The sequence below is a fragment of the Ambystoma mexicanum genome, chromosome 3q (assembly GCF_040938575.1).
Source record: "Ambystoma mexicanum isolate Mex_15411 chromosome 3q, UKY_AmexF1_1, whole genome shotgun sequence".
Lineage (NCBI taxonomy): Eukaryota > Metazoa > Chordata > Amphibia > Caudata > Ambystomatidae > Ambystoma > Ambystoma mexicanum.
This window is the reverse complement of record NC_090926.1, coordinates 1,097,559,694-1,097,576,838: the sequence shown is the minus strand read 5'-3', so window position 1 is coordinate 1,097,576,838 and position 17,145 is coordinate 1,097,559,694. Positions and strand designations below refer to the sequence as shown.

General features: G+C 46.2%; 1 protein-coding gene across 1 annotated transcript in view; it reads right to left on the bottom strand.

The window, feature by feature from the left end:
• The window catches only part of LOC138447639 (ultra-long-chain fatty acid omega-hydroxylase-like), a 368,008-nt gene that overhangs the window by 61,465 nt on the left and 289,398 nt on the right, over positions 1-17,145 (bottom strand). Inside the window, exon 9 of the mRNA XM_069603846.1 lies at positions 14,635-14,764. Within this exon, the coding sequence (XP_069459947.1) occupies positions 14,635-14,764 (130 nt within the window). The remainder of the gene's footprint in view (positions 1-14,634; positions 14,765-17,145) is intronic.

The following is a 17,145-nucleotide window of genomic DNA, read 5'->3' as shown; positions in this document are numbered from 1 at the left end:
TTTATTTCAGTCATTTTGACTCGACCCTTTTGTCATTCGATCATTTTGATTCGAACATTTGACCTATAGCCCAAGAGAGTCAGGCTTTAGCTGCCCCCTGATGTACAATCGGTCTAATGGGGCTGGTCTAAACATTTTCTCAATGTGAGGGCTGACTGCCCTTGTTAGGTTGTGGGTAAGTAAAGAAGGCTGAATTCGCATTTGGATAGATTGGAGCAGTGGAATGAACAGTGCTGCAGATCTCTTATCCCCAAGGATGTCCTCTACAAAGTCTTTGTCGACTTGTGCCTCCTGGGTATTGATTTTAAAATGTTCTGCATCTTTTAAAAGATCATTATACTGCAGCTGGTTATCCACAAGGGAATCAGCCACAGGTTGGTGAGTATGGTCTGGAGATTGAATGCATCATCATCATCATCATCATCATCATAATATTGGTCTGTATCCTCTATGTCTCCTTTGTCTCCTTGTTCCTGCAAACCTGTAATGTCAAAATAGTATAGGTCAACAGATATGTTTTGATAGGTACAGGTACTAGGCTGTGTCATGTCATGACTTTGGCATCTGTTTGAGCGAGCCTGTCATGTGGCCAACATGAACGCGTTGTTCCAGAGGATAGGGATTTTCTGTACCTTCCCTTCGTCACAGCGTGTGGATTATCGGTCGACGGCAACTGTCGGCCATGGGGGGTTTGTTTGGTATGGTGTGCAGTATAATGGAGTTAGCCAGAAGAAGGAACTCCACAACTCGCGTCCGAGTATAATGGTGGAAAAAAACAATCTGAGGGACCTAGACGTGTGAAGGACTATGGGTACAGGAGACGTCACACTAGGGATAGTATTACTGGCATGCCTTGTCGACATCCCTTTTCGAGTTTTGAAAACAAAGGGCCTCATTACACGGACGGCGGTGGACCAAGGTGCTATTAAGGCACCGCCTTGGTGGAAAGGGGAATTACCGCCCTATTCCAAGTTTGGTGGGGCGGTACTTCCCCCTTCCCCCATTGCCCTTCCCCATTCCCATTTTTGCCCCATAGGGCATAATGGGAATGGGGAAGGTGCTAATTACGGCACCGCAAATTGCGGTAACCATAATTAGCTCCCTGGTCCCTTTGCGGGTTGATTTTTAACGCCTGCAAAAAGCAGGCGTTAAATTCTCCAACCCCCAAAGGGACCTCGTAGTAAGGCGGTAAGGGTTTACCGGTACCGGTAAAATACTGGTACCGGTAAACCCTTACCACCTACCGTGTAATGAGGCCCAAAAACTGTAATACTCTGCGGCTACCACTAGATGTTGGCCTATGCATAGCATGTGATCTAAGCAGATCTACAAGCCTCAGAAATATATATTTTTTTAAATTACCAAGGATTCCCAGTCTCACGACGGGGAACTCAAGCATGTGAATCTGTGAAAGGTACAATGCAAGAGAATTTTAATAAACCAAATAGTTAAAAGTTTGGTTTGCATGGAATAATTACCTCAGGGATTTAGTAGAAATTAAAACATGGTGTAAATAATCCACATTTAGAAAGTGGGACATGGGATAAATAATACATATTTACCACTTCTATGTTCCCCTTGCTGTAAAAATGAAAGGTGATTGCAATTCCTAATTAGCTAGCATTTAAAAAATGGGAGGCATTTAAAATGCCACCTGGTTCTACAGTTATCATCTTACTCATAATGATGCCATTAATATTTTAGGTGTCGATTTTTACTCTTTACTCCGCCGCACATCCGTGTTATTGCTCACGGTTATAATGCTCACCATCAGTGTGTGCTACGTTTAGCATCATGGAGGAGACTCTAAGTCAGCTGAGAGGAAATGTGTTCTGATTCTCCTTTGTCTTATTAAAAATGATGGCTCTTTGCTGTCATACCCGCCAAATCGGGAAAATATGTATTCAGGGAGTTGTAGGGGTACAGAATTGTGCTTTCGCAAACAGAATTGAAAGAGAGCTGCAAGCCACTGTGACTCCTTGTGACCCCTTACAAAGGCAACAGCAGGGGCCTGATTCCTTTATTCCTCTGAAGCTCTCTCCTCTTCCGGTTCCAGTACTTCTCCTCCTGGCCGGCTACATCCTTGGTCCTGCTGTGAATGGAAGCATGTTTGAGAAAGCAGTAGAGGTAGGGAACACACTGAGACACTGCAACCAGCCTCCTTTCACAACAATCCCTGGTGCATCCCACCCACCTAGTCCTGTTAAATGTAGTGGGAGCATGCAGAAGCACAGGGCCGGGGACGGCAGGAAGATCCTGCGCCAATCTCATGAGTAGCATATCAAAAGTGCTGCTGTGTGACATACAAGTGCTGTATATCTGCTGTTACTCCTGCATAGGTTTCCTCCCTGCCCCTCTTCCACCTGGGACACGGGGGGCACAGGAGAGTAGTGATGCATCTGAGCAAACAGGAGGATGAATGATATCATAATAGGGAGATGGGGAAGGGTTAATGCAATGATAATATGTGGCAATGAGGTGAGAACCTTGGCAGTTGGTGGCAATTCCCATAATTGGTGGCAATTCCCATAATTGGGTGCATGATGTCAATTCCTGGGCATTTTATGAGTGCATTGGCATTTGATGGCCATCTCTGGAAATGCTCCATGTATCTGCCCATTCAATGGTAACCCATGGCCAAAGGAGGAATAATTGGACATGGTCATGGTAAGCACTGGCAATGGGGTGAATACCTCCTTTTCAGTTCATTTTCATTTTATTTATATTTATTTAGTGTACATGAAAGATTCTTTGCCAAGAAACACTGTGCATAAGGAACATTGATGGCTAGAACAATCCTACTGTTTAAGGTTCTCATGATATAGTAGATAATACATTAAACTGGCCTAGGTTAGGTAAGGAGATTGGAACTAAAAGTGGGGTGAGACCAGGAAAGATTTGAGGTATGATAGCAATCATCGCCAACTGTGTGAGTACCTGAGGATTCTACGGAAATCCATGGCAACAGTCAATTGGCGTGGGTTTGCTCATGTGAAGGCATGGCATGTGGGGTGAGTAGCTGGGCTTTTGATGCTACTCCTTGAAATGGGCTTTCGATGGAGCTACCTGCCATGGGATAACCTCAATGTTATATGGGTAGCAGAGCATATCATGGTCATAATAGCAATAGGTAGGTAATGTAGGTAATGCATTGTGTACTTGGACATTTCAGTGTGCTACAGAAAAGCAAAACATGTTATGCTCTCTCTCCTGCACAGACCACATCTAGCCCTCTCTGCTTGCTATAAGGGAGGTAGCGTATGGGAAAGAAAAAAGCAGCAACCCGGTCACACACAGCTTCATAACAAAGGAGCAGTCAGCAGAGGCAGTGATGCAAGCACATTTGATTGTAATCTGTGGCAGTGCTGTGAGTACTATGTGTTTGGTGGTGATCCTTAATGGAGGACCTAGGCATCTGATGGAAATAACCAAAAATGGTGTTCTTTACTGGACATGACATGGCAATACCTGGCAAATGATGTTAGTAGCTGGAAAAATGAGGACAATACCTGGGAAATGGTGCGAGGACATGGCAATTTCATAGGGAACCATAGCATGTGTGTGAATAGTTGAGAACATGATGACATGATTGTTGTGTAATGCTTGGCTGTTTGTGATGTGCAAATGTAAAGGGAAGAGATGTGTTGTGTATGGCTTGGCTTTGCAGAAGGAATGTTGTGATGTCATGTGGAGTGTTTATGCCTGAGTGTTGGAATGCATGTGTGAATGTTCTAACCTGGAGTTGGTCAGCCAGAGGCCTAGGTGATGGGATGCCAGTGTCTTACCTTATGTTATAAATGTAACTTATATGTAACCTATGGAGCTGGTAATAAGCCTAGTGAATCTACCTAAGAAGGCTGGGACCCACTTCATTTAATTGGCGACGAGCTGGTCTTTTAAAGAAGAATCTACGCGTGAAACTACTGGGAAGCTGGTTAACCTGCTGCGGGGGGTGCAGGAAGAAGGAAAAGGACAACACTGCCCCCATACCAAGTAAAACCCATCACCCAAGGCGGCAGAAGGGGGAGGAAGGAAGTCCCCTAAGTGGATGGATGGACTGTTGTTATAGCTTGGTACCTGAAGTAACACCCGGACCAGCAGGTAATTTATCAGTAGGTTTATTTGTAAGTTTGTGCCAGGAAGATAACATCGGCACGTCCCTTCATGCCAGCTTAGCTCTCAACTGTATATCTTAGAACCAGCATTCAGAGCATAACATCCCCAACACTCCACACACTCTGACATCACTACATTCCATCCAACAGTGATGTCACCACACGCAGATACACATTACAACACCTCTCCCTCGTTACATTTCTTGAACAAGAAGGACTTAACTAAAACTATCACTAACACAATCCCCAACATACACGTGTGGCCAGCACGTAAATGCACCAACTAACCAGACTCAACTGACGACAAGAAAAACTGCCACCTGGAGCTCACTATCACCTTCAACACATACATTTATACAACACTACGATAAATAAAACCATGGAACATGGGACAAACATAACCTACATTGCACCCCAAGAATACACACTCTAACTGTGCCTCCAACAAATTGGACAACAAAACCAAACCCGTGTCAGCAAAGACACACCCAACTCCAACTCCACTCCTTCCTCTGAAAACTGAAACAATGAGGAACCCACCGAAGTCGAATAAGGGCTAACTCCTCCCTTAAAATCAGAACTGGAAATACACTCGAGAAACGAAAATAATAAACTCAGCACTACCACCTGTTTCAAGCTGCCCCTTGAAACCTAGGACCTGCCACGCCCCAGCGTTCCCAAAAATAGTACACTACCTAATACGCCAAACCATCCGTGCACAAACAACCTTCCACCCTAGTCTGCACCCTAGGGCACCAGGGCTGCCACCCCCGGGTGCGATCCCAGCTCACGAAGAACAACAACAAGCACACCATCCCAACATCAGTCCACACATTGCCCATGCAGAGCACACCTAACACAACCAAGAACACCTAAGAAAATACAGTCCAACTAGACTGCGCAAAAGCACACTCCTTAAACCACCACAATACGAGACTCAAGTCTCAACCAACTACCCTTGACACTACACCAACACACACCTAGGAACCCTAGTCCAGCAAAACACCAACACACTCCTAGGACCCCTAGTCCAGCCAAACTGCAACCCTGCAGCACACCAACACCACAACCCAGGACCCCTAGTCCTTGCCAAACTGCAACCCTGCAGCACACCAACACCATAACCCAGGACCCCTAGTCCATGCCAAACTGCACCATCGCAGCACATCCGTGCACAAACAACCTTCCACCCTAGTCTGCACCCTAGGGCACCAGGGCTGCCACCCCCGAGCACGATCCCAGCTCACCAAGAGCAACAAGCACACCATCCCAACATCAGTCCACACAGTGCTCATACAGATCACACCTAACACAACCACGAACACCTAAGAAAATACAGTCCGACTAGACTGCGCAAAAGCACACTCCTTAAACCACCACAATATGAGACTCAAGTCCCAACCAACTGCCTTTGACAGTACACCAACACACACCTAGGACCCCTAGTCCAGCCAACCACCAACACACTCGTAGGACCCCTAGTCCAGCCAAACTGTAACCCTGCAGCACACCAACACCACAACCCAAGACCCCTAGTCCTTGCCAAACCGCAACCCTGCAGCACACCAACACCACAACCCAGGACCCCAGTCCATGCCAAACTGCACCATCGCAGCACACCAACACTACAACCCAGGACCCCTAGTCCTTGCCAAACTGCACCATAACTGCACACCAACATTACCACTAAGGACCCCAGGTCTAAGCCATACTGCACTTGCAGCAACACACCACTACCACTAAGGACCCCAAGTCCCAGCCAAACTGCACTTGCAGCACACCCACACTACCACTAAGGACCCCAAGTCCTAGCCAACTGCGTCGACCGTAGAACAACTTCACTGTCTCACTACCATACTACACAGGTAACCTCACACACCACACACAACCCATGCTACACACGAGGCAGGTGAACGTATGCAAAACACAAAACCCTGGCTTAAATATGCAAATACTCCAAATTGGAGATCAGAATAACAAAAGCAATCTCGCTGGTAGACGAAAGATTGTACAACAAGTAATTTCAGCAAGGTCATTTCAGCACTATGATAACATTGCTGCCATTAACGAGGAACCAAAACCCGCGAGTTCCCCCACCCACGAGTCCGTCCAAACCTGACATTGTTTAGCAAGGTCATTTCAGGAAAGTGGAAAGTCATTTCAGCACTTTGTTCAAAACGCTGCATAATGCAGAATCAAAATCCGCGAGTTCCCACCAACAAGTCCGTGCAAACCCAAAAGTGCCAACCCGACTTGCAAGAAAATAAGATTAACATAAATATAATCTCAATTCAATACATACTTAGTAACATCAAAAGGAATTAAGCACGTCACCATTTGGCACATGAACATCGTAAAAACAAAAAACAACTCCCAAATACACACATCCACACGGGCCCCTCACATTACCACACACACACCACCAACTAACCAACACACAGAAGGCCACCACATATAGACAAGACATACCGGCCTCACAAATACAACTACAAAATGTTGGCTCACTCAAATACTGCTAAACGCCTCAGTCCTCTTCCTCCCATGGCGCTGCTGCCGAAACAAACATCTCCACCGTTCCACTATCCGGCACTGCAGCAGTCACGGATGACAGGTTGAACCGCCCGTCCAACACTTCCAGGATCCTAACAGCATACAACAAGTTCTGTTGACCCCGGCACGCTCCGCAATAACCCTAACAAAGGCAGAACGAAGTGATATGCTTGTCATGGAAGTGGTTCCTGAACACTCCCCAAGACCATGAACATGCGCCATACAAACATCACGCTCGAATCCTCTTCCGCGTTCTGGAATGCATCTCAACGGCAGGAGGACATAACCATTCTGCCCAAGATACCATAGAGGCAACTTCTCCGCCCCCTTTCCATCGCAGCAACTCCTTCCCAGTCCATGGCGCCAGGGAATTCCCACCCCGATGCCTTCCACTGCTGCCATCTCCATATGGCGGCCACTCGATTGGCACAACTCCTTGATGCACACCCGACATCCTTGGTGCGCACCTTCATCAGCCGGGTCCCCAAACGCCATATCAGCACACCACTTTTTAGGTGCGCTCCCTGTCCGCCAAACATACTTTCTCGTCTAGCCTCCCCCGGCCGATCTTCTGTCTGCAGACCGATCCCGTGGAGAACAATGCCGGATCCCTTCTAAACACATTCTGGTTTCTGGCCTTCCCCGGCCGATCTCCATGCAGTTCGGTCCGGCGGAAAACGACGCCAGATCCCTTCAGAGGGACACCTCCTCCTACACTGGAGCACCCCGCCCAGGGCACGCTTCACACTGCACACCGAACTGTGTACCGAACGGCGCCCCCTCCTCCTCCCCGGGGCACAGTGAATCACACCCTGAACGCCACCAGGGATTACGCAGGCACCTTCTCTGCAGCGGTCTCATCTCTGCACATGGAATATATGCAATCAACTCTGATTCCTCACACAGCACTCCCGAGTTCAGCACCGCCCGGCCTGCTGAGGGGACATGAACCAGGAAACAGAAGTTGATGTAACTAGCTTCACTCGTGGGACGTGGGTTCATGGAGGGCGATGTTCCTGGACTTCAACTCCTGCCCCCTCCTCGACAGGATCCCATCCTCGCCTGACATCACTACATTCTATCCAGCAGTGATGTCACCACACTCAGATACCTATTACAACAGACTGTCCTTGTGAATGGGTTGAGAGCTAAGCCCATGGACTGAGAGTAGGAAGAGCCCCAAGAGCCCCATGAGCTGCAGGAGGGGATATTTTGGCTAAAGATCGGAAGCCTTGCCCATAAATCATAAAGGGGAACAGTCTTGGCGGCCGATGGGGCTGAAGCTCTGGGCTGTGGATGAGCGTGGTATGGTGAGGGGAAGAGTCCTCAGTAACCTCATTATGGAAAGCGAGTATCAGGGAGACACTGTCCCCATAAGCAAGAGAAGGGGACGGTAGTGTTCATCAGCCGGAGAGATGTGCTGAGCAGACTTACGAAGGAAGATTTTCAGCGTCTGGGGTTGCTGTTGAAGCAAACAGAACAGTATGATGTGATGGGCGCTTACCTGGTATGTCGTGAATGTAGCCGTGACCGGAGAACTGCTTCTGTGGATGATCGGTGGATTGCTGTGTATTTAGGAAGCTGAAGGCAGCCACAGGAGTATGTCGGGGGAGCACCAGAATTTCCGCTGGGAGCAATCAGCAGTTTAAATGGCTGAGCTCTGAGAGGTGCTCTGGTCAAAGACCGAATGGTGATGTCACAGGGGGCCAATGAGGAGTTGGTGATGGGCTGGAATGTGAAGTCCCAACGTTCCGGCCAATGAGGAGTTGGCGATGGGCTGGAATGTGAAGTCCCAACGTTCCCTCTCGGCATGGCGAGCTACGTGATATTAACTGATCCTATCAGATGTTGACATGTTGGATATAAGGACTGCACAGTAATGCAAGTAAGGGACCTGAAGGCGTGAAGGCAACATGCCAAAGAAGTAGAAGCTCAGACGTGCAACGAGGATCTGCGTAATCTCGATAAGAGTGCTGAGAATGGAAGGATGTCGGGAGTTTTTATGTCAGTTCATGTGACGTGATGCTGGACTGTGAAGCGGAGTATACCGTGTCAGTCGGACGGCTTGCAAAGAGAGGTCCACTGAATCGGCTACGTGGGACACTATGCCATTTCGCTGCCTGCAAAGTATCCTTTATATGATAGCCATGGTGTTGGCTATGTGGTGTGGGTCAAAGGCTATGGTGGGTTGTGGACTAGTATATAAGTCGTGGTTGATGGACATGATGGGAACTCTTGATGGTGAACGGAGGAACGTATGATTTGCAAGTATGGTAGATGTTGGCGCATTGCAGATCTAACCCTTGTAAGGTTTTGCAGCTTTTAAGTCGCCCTAATGCGGCATGGACTTTTAGCATAAGGTAATGTATGCTATTGTGTATAGTAATGTACGCTTCTGATGGAATGCAGCTTGTAGGTTGCTCATTGCAACAAGGACTTTTAGGTTATTGCAAGCATTTATATGTGAACAAATATTTGCAATATGGACTTTAGGATTGGTCTTGGTATGGAGTTTATGACATCTATGGGCGCAGTGACTAGAATTAAAATTTTGAGGATTTCCAGCTTATGGTCACAGGAGATGACATGGACTTTTAGCATTTAAACAGATTAAGATGCATACAGATGATTGTTGTTGGGCGATGTGAGCATGTGTGAAGTTTAGAACTAACTTCTTGAGGATTTGCAGCATTTAAGTCACCTAAATGTGATATGGACTTTTAGGAGTGGATTTGGTTTGGGCTTCATGAAGTAATGTGTTTTTTTAAAAGAAATGCATCAATTCAAATGTATGGAACGTTGAAATGAGAACTGCATATTGTATTATGTTATGTATGGTGTACAGTATGGAATATCTGTATTGATCCGGGCAGTTTAGTCATTTTGGGGGTAGCGCCTTCAAATATCCTATGTATGGGTATGGATATGATTGTCTGGTGATTGCGGGGGTAGTGCCTCCCATGTGTTTGGTTGGGTGAAGCTTATATGAAATTTATAAGTATGGTTTTGCTGATGGTGTGAGTGCCAGGTCAGCATGTCTTACCTCTCAATGTGGTTGCTTGGGGTAGCGTCTTCAGCCTAATATTCAGTATGAATGTGGATGGGTATGCCACAAGGATATTTGGGAGGTAGTGCCACAAAGTATGGTATCAGGTGGCAGCACCTCCAGTATGGTATGGGCGTGTCTGAGGTAGATGTCGCGCATGGTTAAGCAACGTACGCGTGTTTGGTGGTGGAATAGCCACCAGTTCGGTCAGGGTGTGACTGTGGAAGTAGTCATGCATGGGTAATGTATGTATGCTTGTGTCTGGTGGTAGCGCCGCCAGTTTGAACGGAGTATGACTGCGATGGTAGTTGTGCATGGTTCAATGAGGTATGTGTGTCGGGTGGTAGCGCCCCCGGTTTTGGTATGGGCATGTCTGTTATATTGGGCATGCGGGGTCACACGTGTACTTCGATCTTGTGGTTGTGTGCCACGTCTATTCTGTTTTCGTGGACACAGGCGGTTGTGTTTAGCTGCACTGTGTGCTCAGCGATGACTCATTCCACCTTTCAGGGTCCAGAGTGCGCCGGTGATAATGGTTGATGGTCCCGGTGTGCCTGGCCTGTGCATCGGTAATGCTGTGGATGGCAGAGTGTTAGTGCACATGCTGTGAGCTTGCCCTGGTCATGTGAGTCGGTGTGAATGGCATATGTTGGTGTGTGTGGAAGTGTGTTGTGTAGTGCTTTGTTGTTGTCTGTTGATGGAAAGAGGGCAGGTGTGTTGTGTAGTGCATTGTTGTGTAGTGCTGTGTTGTGTGTGATGTGCCAATGTAAATGGAGGAGATGTGTTGTGTATGACTTGGCTTTGCAGAAGGAATGTGGTGATGACATATGGAGTGTTAATTCCTGAGTGTTGGAATGCATGTGTCAATGTTCTAACCAGGAGTTGGTCAGCCAGAGGCCTGGGTGATGGGCTGCCAGTGTCTTAATTTATGTCTTAAATGTAACTTATATGTAACCTATGAAGCTGGTAATAAACCTAGCAAATCTACCTAAGAAGGCCTAGACCCACTTTATTTCATTAATCTGGCAAATGTGTGTTTTAGAGAAATATTTTAGGGAGCTCCAAATCCCTGATGTAGTGAATGTAACTCGAAACACATGTAGGCAGAAGGATGTAATCTAGTAGGTAAGCTATTTCCTGTAACTCAGGAGCAACACATTTTTATTTTAAATACATGCCAGACAAAAGCATGTGGAGGGCAGCTCCAGGAATGCAGAACTTCTAAAGGCATAGGTCAATGTGCATTGTAGGCATAGGTGGTCACGCCTACTCTGGTACCTGGCGCAGCACTAGCAGCCATTACAGAAAACAGCATAACTCCATCTGACCCGAGCGTGGAAGGCATTGTATTCAGAGGACTTCTAGGTTCTTTACTTTCTGTACCATTGCAGGGGTGAATCCTAAAATGTATGGCAATTTGAATTATAATGATGTACGAGAGATTGCCAAACAAATGGATTTCTGTTTTAGCTTTCGCCACATTTATAAACTGGTAGTTATCTTTCTAGTGATCGATGTGTTTGAACCATATCATAACAATGGGCCTCATTATAAGTTTGCCAGTCAAGAAAACAAGGGTGCCGGTAAACTCACCGGGCGCAGAGGTCACGGTAGGCAGACATTTCACAGGAGCGCCGGCACCGTTAGCAACGGTGCCGGTGCTCCTGCGTCCCCACTCCCATGGAGTCCATTAGGACTCTATGGGAATGGGGATTTACAAACATGCCGGCACCTGATTTCCCAGCTGCTGTATTTGGAATGAGCCAGTGGCACCGGGAGGTCAGGTGCCGGTACATTTTTCTGAGTCCGGTGGCAACCCGCCGGTAGCACCGGCAGGGTTACCGCTGGACTCGGAATGAGACCCACTGTCTTGTTCTCCAATCAGCAGGTGTATGTCCCATCTTGAGGGAAATATATATATGTTCTTCCTTGCGTTTGGAAGCATTTGGAAGTGAAAGTGATGTTGTTCGATTACTTTTGTGTGCATTTGCATATGTATATCATGCACCATCAAAGTTATGTTGAAGTGGCACTGAACCAGAGGTCAACTTCCAGTGGTAGCCACTGGATGCTGCTATGTGTGACTTGGCTGACCTGGCTTATTCTACTTTCATATTTCGGTTGTAGGTTTTTTTCTGCTTTTTATAAGCCCACCACAAAATGTTTAGTGTTTGCTAAACATACTGCAATGACCCAGCCACAAGGATCTCAACCTATACAGCAGTGATGATCACTAATAAGGGTGACACATGTATGCAATTATCTGAATCCTTGGGAGCCGTCTATCGCAGGTTGACCAAGCTAACTATAAACTAGTGCTGCCCTATAAGATAAAGACAAATTCCTGGTGCTAAAAGACATTGGAGCTAATTTGCATACAATACATTGCTCGCCTGGCTCTGCACTGCAGATGAACGCCCAGTAATTGCTACTCGGTGGCACTGTGGCATGTATGGCTTGCCGATTGAAGAAAAGTGGCAAAAATGCCAAGCCATGGGATATTCCATGTGTGATGTCTCTTGTCCATTACTTAGAGCAGTAGGTCAAAAGCTATCTGTTGTATGCATTCAGATGCAAAGGATAGACTTCATTTCAGTTATGTTCCTGATAACCATGGCCACCTTTTTGGCTGTTAGAGAAGGATCTGGTGATCTGGCATATCGTAGGTTGCACACATGTCCAGCAGGATTAGTTTGTCGGGTGGTCTACTCTCTTCAAAGTCAGTGATTTGAGCCTCTCCACGTGGACTGTTTTTGGTATGAACCCTGACTGGCTGCTAAGGACCACTGGTGGTACTCCCGAAACCTTCTGACTAGTGATCTCACCTTTTTAATTTTTTGCTTGGAGGAAGGGCATTTGAGAACCGGAGATAGTTGGTAAGCTGAGGTGGTTCTGAAATTGGCTCTTTTAGCAGACATGTTATTATTTTGAGGCCAAAATGACCATGCCTTGTATCATTGAGGTATTCAACAATGCCGTTATCTCTGGGTCCGGTGATACTATGTAATTTTACCTGTAAACATTGTAAGTACTGCCATGTCTGCTTTATCTTGTTGTATTCAAGTGATGCGCCCGGTTGCCCCTTGGCCTGGTGCGCTATAGAAATAAAATAAATACAAATACAAATACAAATATAGTCCATTTTCTGGTGAAAGGAAGTAGGCAGAATTCAACTAACATGTTTACTGCTTTAATTTAATCTTCGGCCTAGGATTTGGAGAGAGACCTGTGGGGAAGAAAGGGTTAGGGTGGTCCTTGGTTTTAGAGAGAATGGTTTCAGAATGAGGATTTTTGTAGACTTAGATGTTGTGTATTTTGTTGAATTTTTCTGCAGAGAACGTGTAAAGATCATTTGTATTTTGTTGAGTTCTGCATTGCATGATCTTGGCAAAATCCAGTATGGTGGCGCTAGACCCAGAACAATGTTCTTGTTTGATTGGTCGATTCACTTATTTGTTCACCACTGAACACATTTTACGCCCTGCATCACACTCTATGAATTCCCCTTAATATGTATTTCATAGTCCGCCTTGTGTGCTTCATGTTCTCCCATGTACTACCCTGTACTTTTGAACACAGCAATTTTCAAAGTATACAATTTGCTGCCCAACTTCAACTGGAGGGTTTCTTCAGTCGTGCGGGTGCAAACACATCAAGAGATCTACGGATGTTTTCCTGTATGTCTGCTCATAGAGGGTCTGGGTTCTCATCACAGGTAGGTTGTCAGGAGGTGGGTGGGGGTGGTTTTTACACTTCCTTATATTTCTCTACAAAGACCAACTTGTCTTAATTTAGAGGCCTGTCAGGGAAGGGATTCAGAGATTCTGCATGGGGTTGATGTTAATGAGTAATGAAGTTGTAGATATTAAATGTGTTTAGACAATGTTCAGTCTATGGCTTGAGCTAAACAACTAAGTTTGCTATGCCACAGCTACTACTGAGGATTAGCTCAAAGGTGTGGGTTGAATTGAGGGTGCGTCCTGCACAAGTTGTGTGAACCCGGGCGCTTCCATATTTTCCATACCATGTAAGACTTGTCTGCTGCTACGTATACAAACCCAGACACTGGGCCTCATTACGAGTTTGGAGGTAGCCGTGCCGTTTTTAGCGGCATGGCTACCTCCAAACTCGGGTCCGGGTCCCGCAAAAGGGGACTTACTGGGCCATTCCGACCTTGGAGGGCCCCGTAAATCCCTTTCACGGGACCCGGACCCGGTACGTCCCCATTCCCATTTGAGCCCCCAGTTAATAACAGGGCTGTTGTTAGCATCCTGTACTGCTAGCGGGTCCCACTCTGGACGTCTGGTTTCCAGGACCCATAATGTGGCGGCCCGTTATGAATGGTGCCGGTCCCTTAACGGCACCGTTCATACCGTGGCCGCCTTCCTCGTAATGAGGCCCACTGAAACCACCATTTGGGTTACCATGTTTCAAAGCAAAATACAGCCACTTAGTAGATGATTGTGAGTTCCCCATCCCCAATAGCTTCTAGGTATCTGCATGAAATTCTTTGATCTGGAGCAAGATGCACATCCAAGATGGCCCCTGGGTTGAGCGAGAAAGATTATAAAGCTAATAATGTAACATTTGTCTTCCTGCACAAGACAGTGAATTCCCAAAGAGGGTTTGGTGACTGAACGGGCACTCGCCAAGCCCATCATAAGTACCTTTACAGAAGCTAAAATGATTAGCCTTGTCGATGCTTGTTTGTAAGATTGCCAACCCTACCTTTATTGGATTAATCCAACTGTAGGAAGACAAGATATCCATGGTGGGATTCGCAGGCATTTTCTGGTCGTGTCGAGATTATCACTCATGAGGTACACGCAGATGTCAGTGGGGTGGCAAATACTAGGAACATTTGGGCACGATGGGAGAATAAGAGACATTTGGAGGGGGGGGCATTTTATGACTGAAACTCACCAGTATACTTCAACAGGGTTCTTCCCAGTCATTAGCTCCCTTATTTCCTCTCTGCATTTTTCCTGGAATTCTGGATGGTGAGCCAAGTTATACAGTATCCACGAGAGCCCACTGGCAGCTGTGTCATGACCTGCATGACGGGAAAGAGCCATAGTTCTGTTACCACAGTGTAGAAAAGTACATGACCATCCATAGACAGAAGCATAATGAGTCCCATGGCTCCAAAAGGCCCTCTAAAGGTCTTCTCTTTCATATGTAAGTAGCAAGTTTCCTTGAAAAAGATTGCAGGGAAAATGCTTGGTGTGCAGGCAGCATAGATGTCCAGTGCCTTTGTAAACTAAGTGAACTTGCGCTTCACACATTCCAAAACAAAACACAATTGTGTTCGAGAAAAGTGCCAAATGAAAATATGTTTTTTAAATGTATTGTAAAAGTTAAAATCCACCCTTACATACAAAAACCTTTTTTTAACATGACAATGATTTATAAGGACTTATTAATTTTGTACAGCCAAGTGAAAAAGCTCCTGTGTTGGCGTTTGTGTTTAGGGAAACGTGGTTTCCCATTCACAACTACAGTTCCCCAGCATGCATGCCCAATAGGCCATGCAAGGCTCGGGGAGTTGTGTGGCCCCAACCTTGCATTGGCCATTTTGGAAACAGGCGGGTGAACCTTAGAGGAAATGTGGCAATTAGATGCTACTCCAACACACCTCACATTATCAGGGCCTCCAGCAGTGTTATAGTGGTGCTCTGACTCCACCACACATGTGCAGAAACCAAGAAGTTCACCCAGATTCCTAGTTCCTGTAGCTGTAGGGCAATTATGGGAGGACGGGTGAGGGTGCATCTGCAGGTGAGAAAAACAGTCTGTATGTCTACAAACTAAAATCAACATAAAAAATGTAGTTTAGTCCCAGATCCTGTATTCAATTCCACATTCAACACTACAACTTCACCATATCCGGCCAAACCATTCAGCTTGTCCCTGCTTTCCACTTGGGAAGTAGAGAATATTATTAGAAAGCTCAAACCTTCTAACTGTCAAGGTGACTCCTGCCCAGCACCTATCATCAAGGAGGCCGCCCACGAGCTTGCCCCCTTTATCACTGCCTTCATAAACGCTTCATTTAAATCTGGGACTGTCCCCGAGAACCTCAAGGATGCCTGGGTTATCCCTCTAATCAAAAAACCTACCCTTGATCCAGTAACCCTGCCAACTACAGACCCATTACTACAGTGCCCTTCCTTCTAAAAATCTTGGACAGGGCAGCCTACCTACAAATTCAGGCCTAGCTTGAATCCAATAAACCTCTTGGAATCCGTCAATCAGGCTTCCGCCCTAGGCATGCAACTGAAACTGCCCTCATAGACCTAAAAACACAAATCGAAGATTTAAAAGATAAAGGCAAGCTGGCCTTACTTCTACTGCTTGATCTATCGGCAGCTTTCGATTTGGTCAACCACCAAATTTTGTGCTAAAACCTTAAAACGGCTGCCCACTTCTCAGAGGAAGCCACCTCCTGGATTCGATCTTTCTTAGCAAACAGAACCATGCGTGTCTTTTCACCGACCGCTTCTGCTAATCCATCACCAGTCATGTGTGGGGTCCCACAAGGCTTTTGTGTCTCCCCAACACTATGTATTTACATAAAACCCCTCTTCGATATTCTCGACTATCTGGGTGTCACCTATACCATTTATGCTGATGACACCCAGATACTCATCCCTATCAGTAGAAACCATGCTATTGACTCTAAAGCACTTAACAATGTTTATTCAGTCATTCAGGCGTGGATGGCACATCATGGACTGTGTCTAAATGATGAAAAAAACGAGTTTCTCATCCTAGATTCACATACAAGACTTAGAAAACTGGACCTCGCCTTCAAATCCTTCACTATTGACGGGAATACCATTAATGTTTCTAACAAAAACATTAGGTGTCTAACTAGATTCTACATTATCAATCACTAGACAAACGAATGCTGGGGTATCAGCTTCGGCTTACACCCACAAGTTTATAACAGCGTGTAGACCGTTCTTAACAGCCCCTAACTGCATCATTCTCGCTAGAACCTTTGTTATGGCTATAATTGATTATTGTAATGCCCTTTATCTTGGTACTATCCAAAGAAACATCAACAAGCTCCAAGTCACACAGAACAATGCTATAAGAGCTGCCCTTAGCATCCCTAGGAAACTTCACATTTCCGACACATGCCACAGCCTACAGTGGCTCCCTGTGGCCTCAAGAATATCTCTCAAAACACTTGCCTTGACTCACAAAGCCAAATCTAACCAGGTACCTATCTATCTTGCCAATCGCTTCACTGTTCACATTTCTAATAGACCCTTAAGATCTGCTCAAACTCACTCACTGGCAATACCTAGATTCAAGCTCCAGAAGGCAGGGGGATCTACCTTCCCAGTCCTTGCCAGCCTCTGATTGGGGGAGGCTCATTGGAGCAGGAAGCATGTACGTTTTTCCTTACTATGGCATATAAGAAAA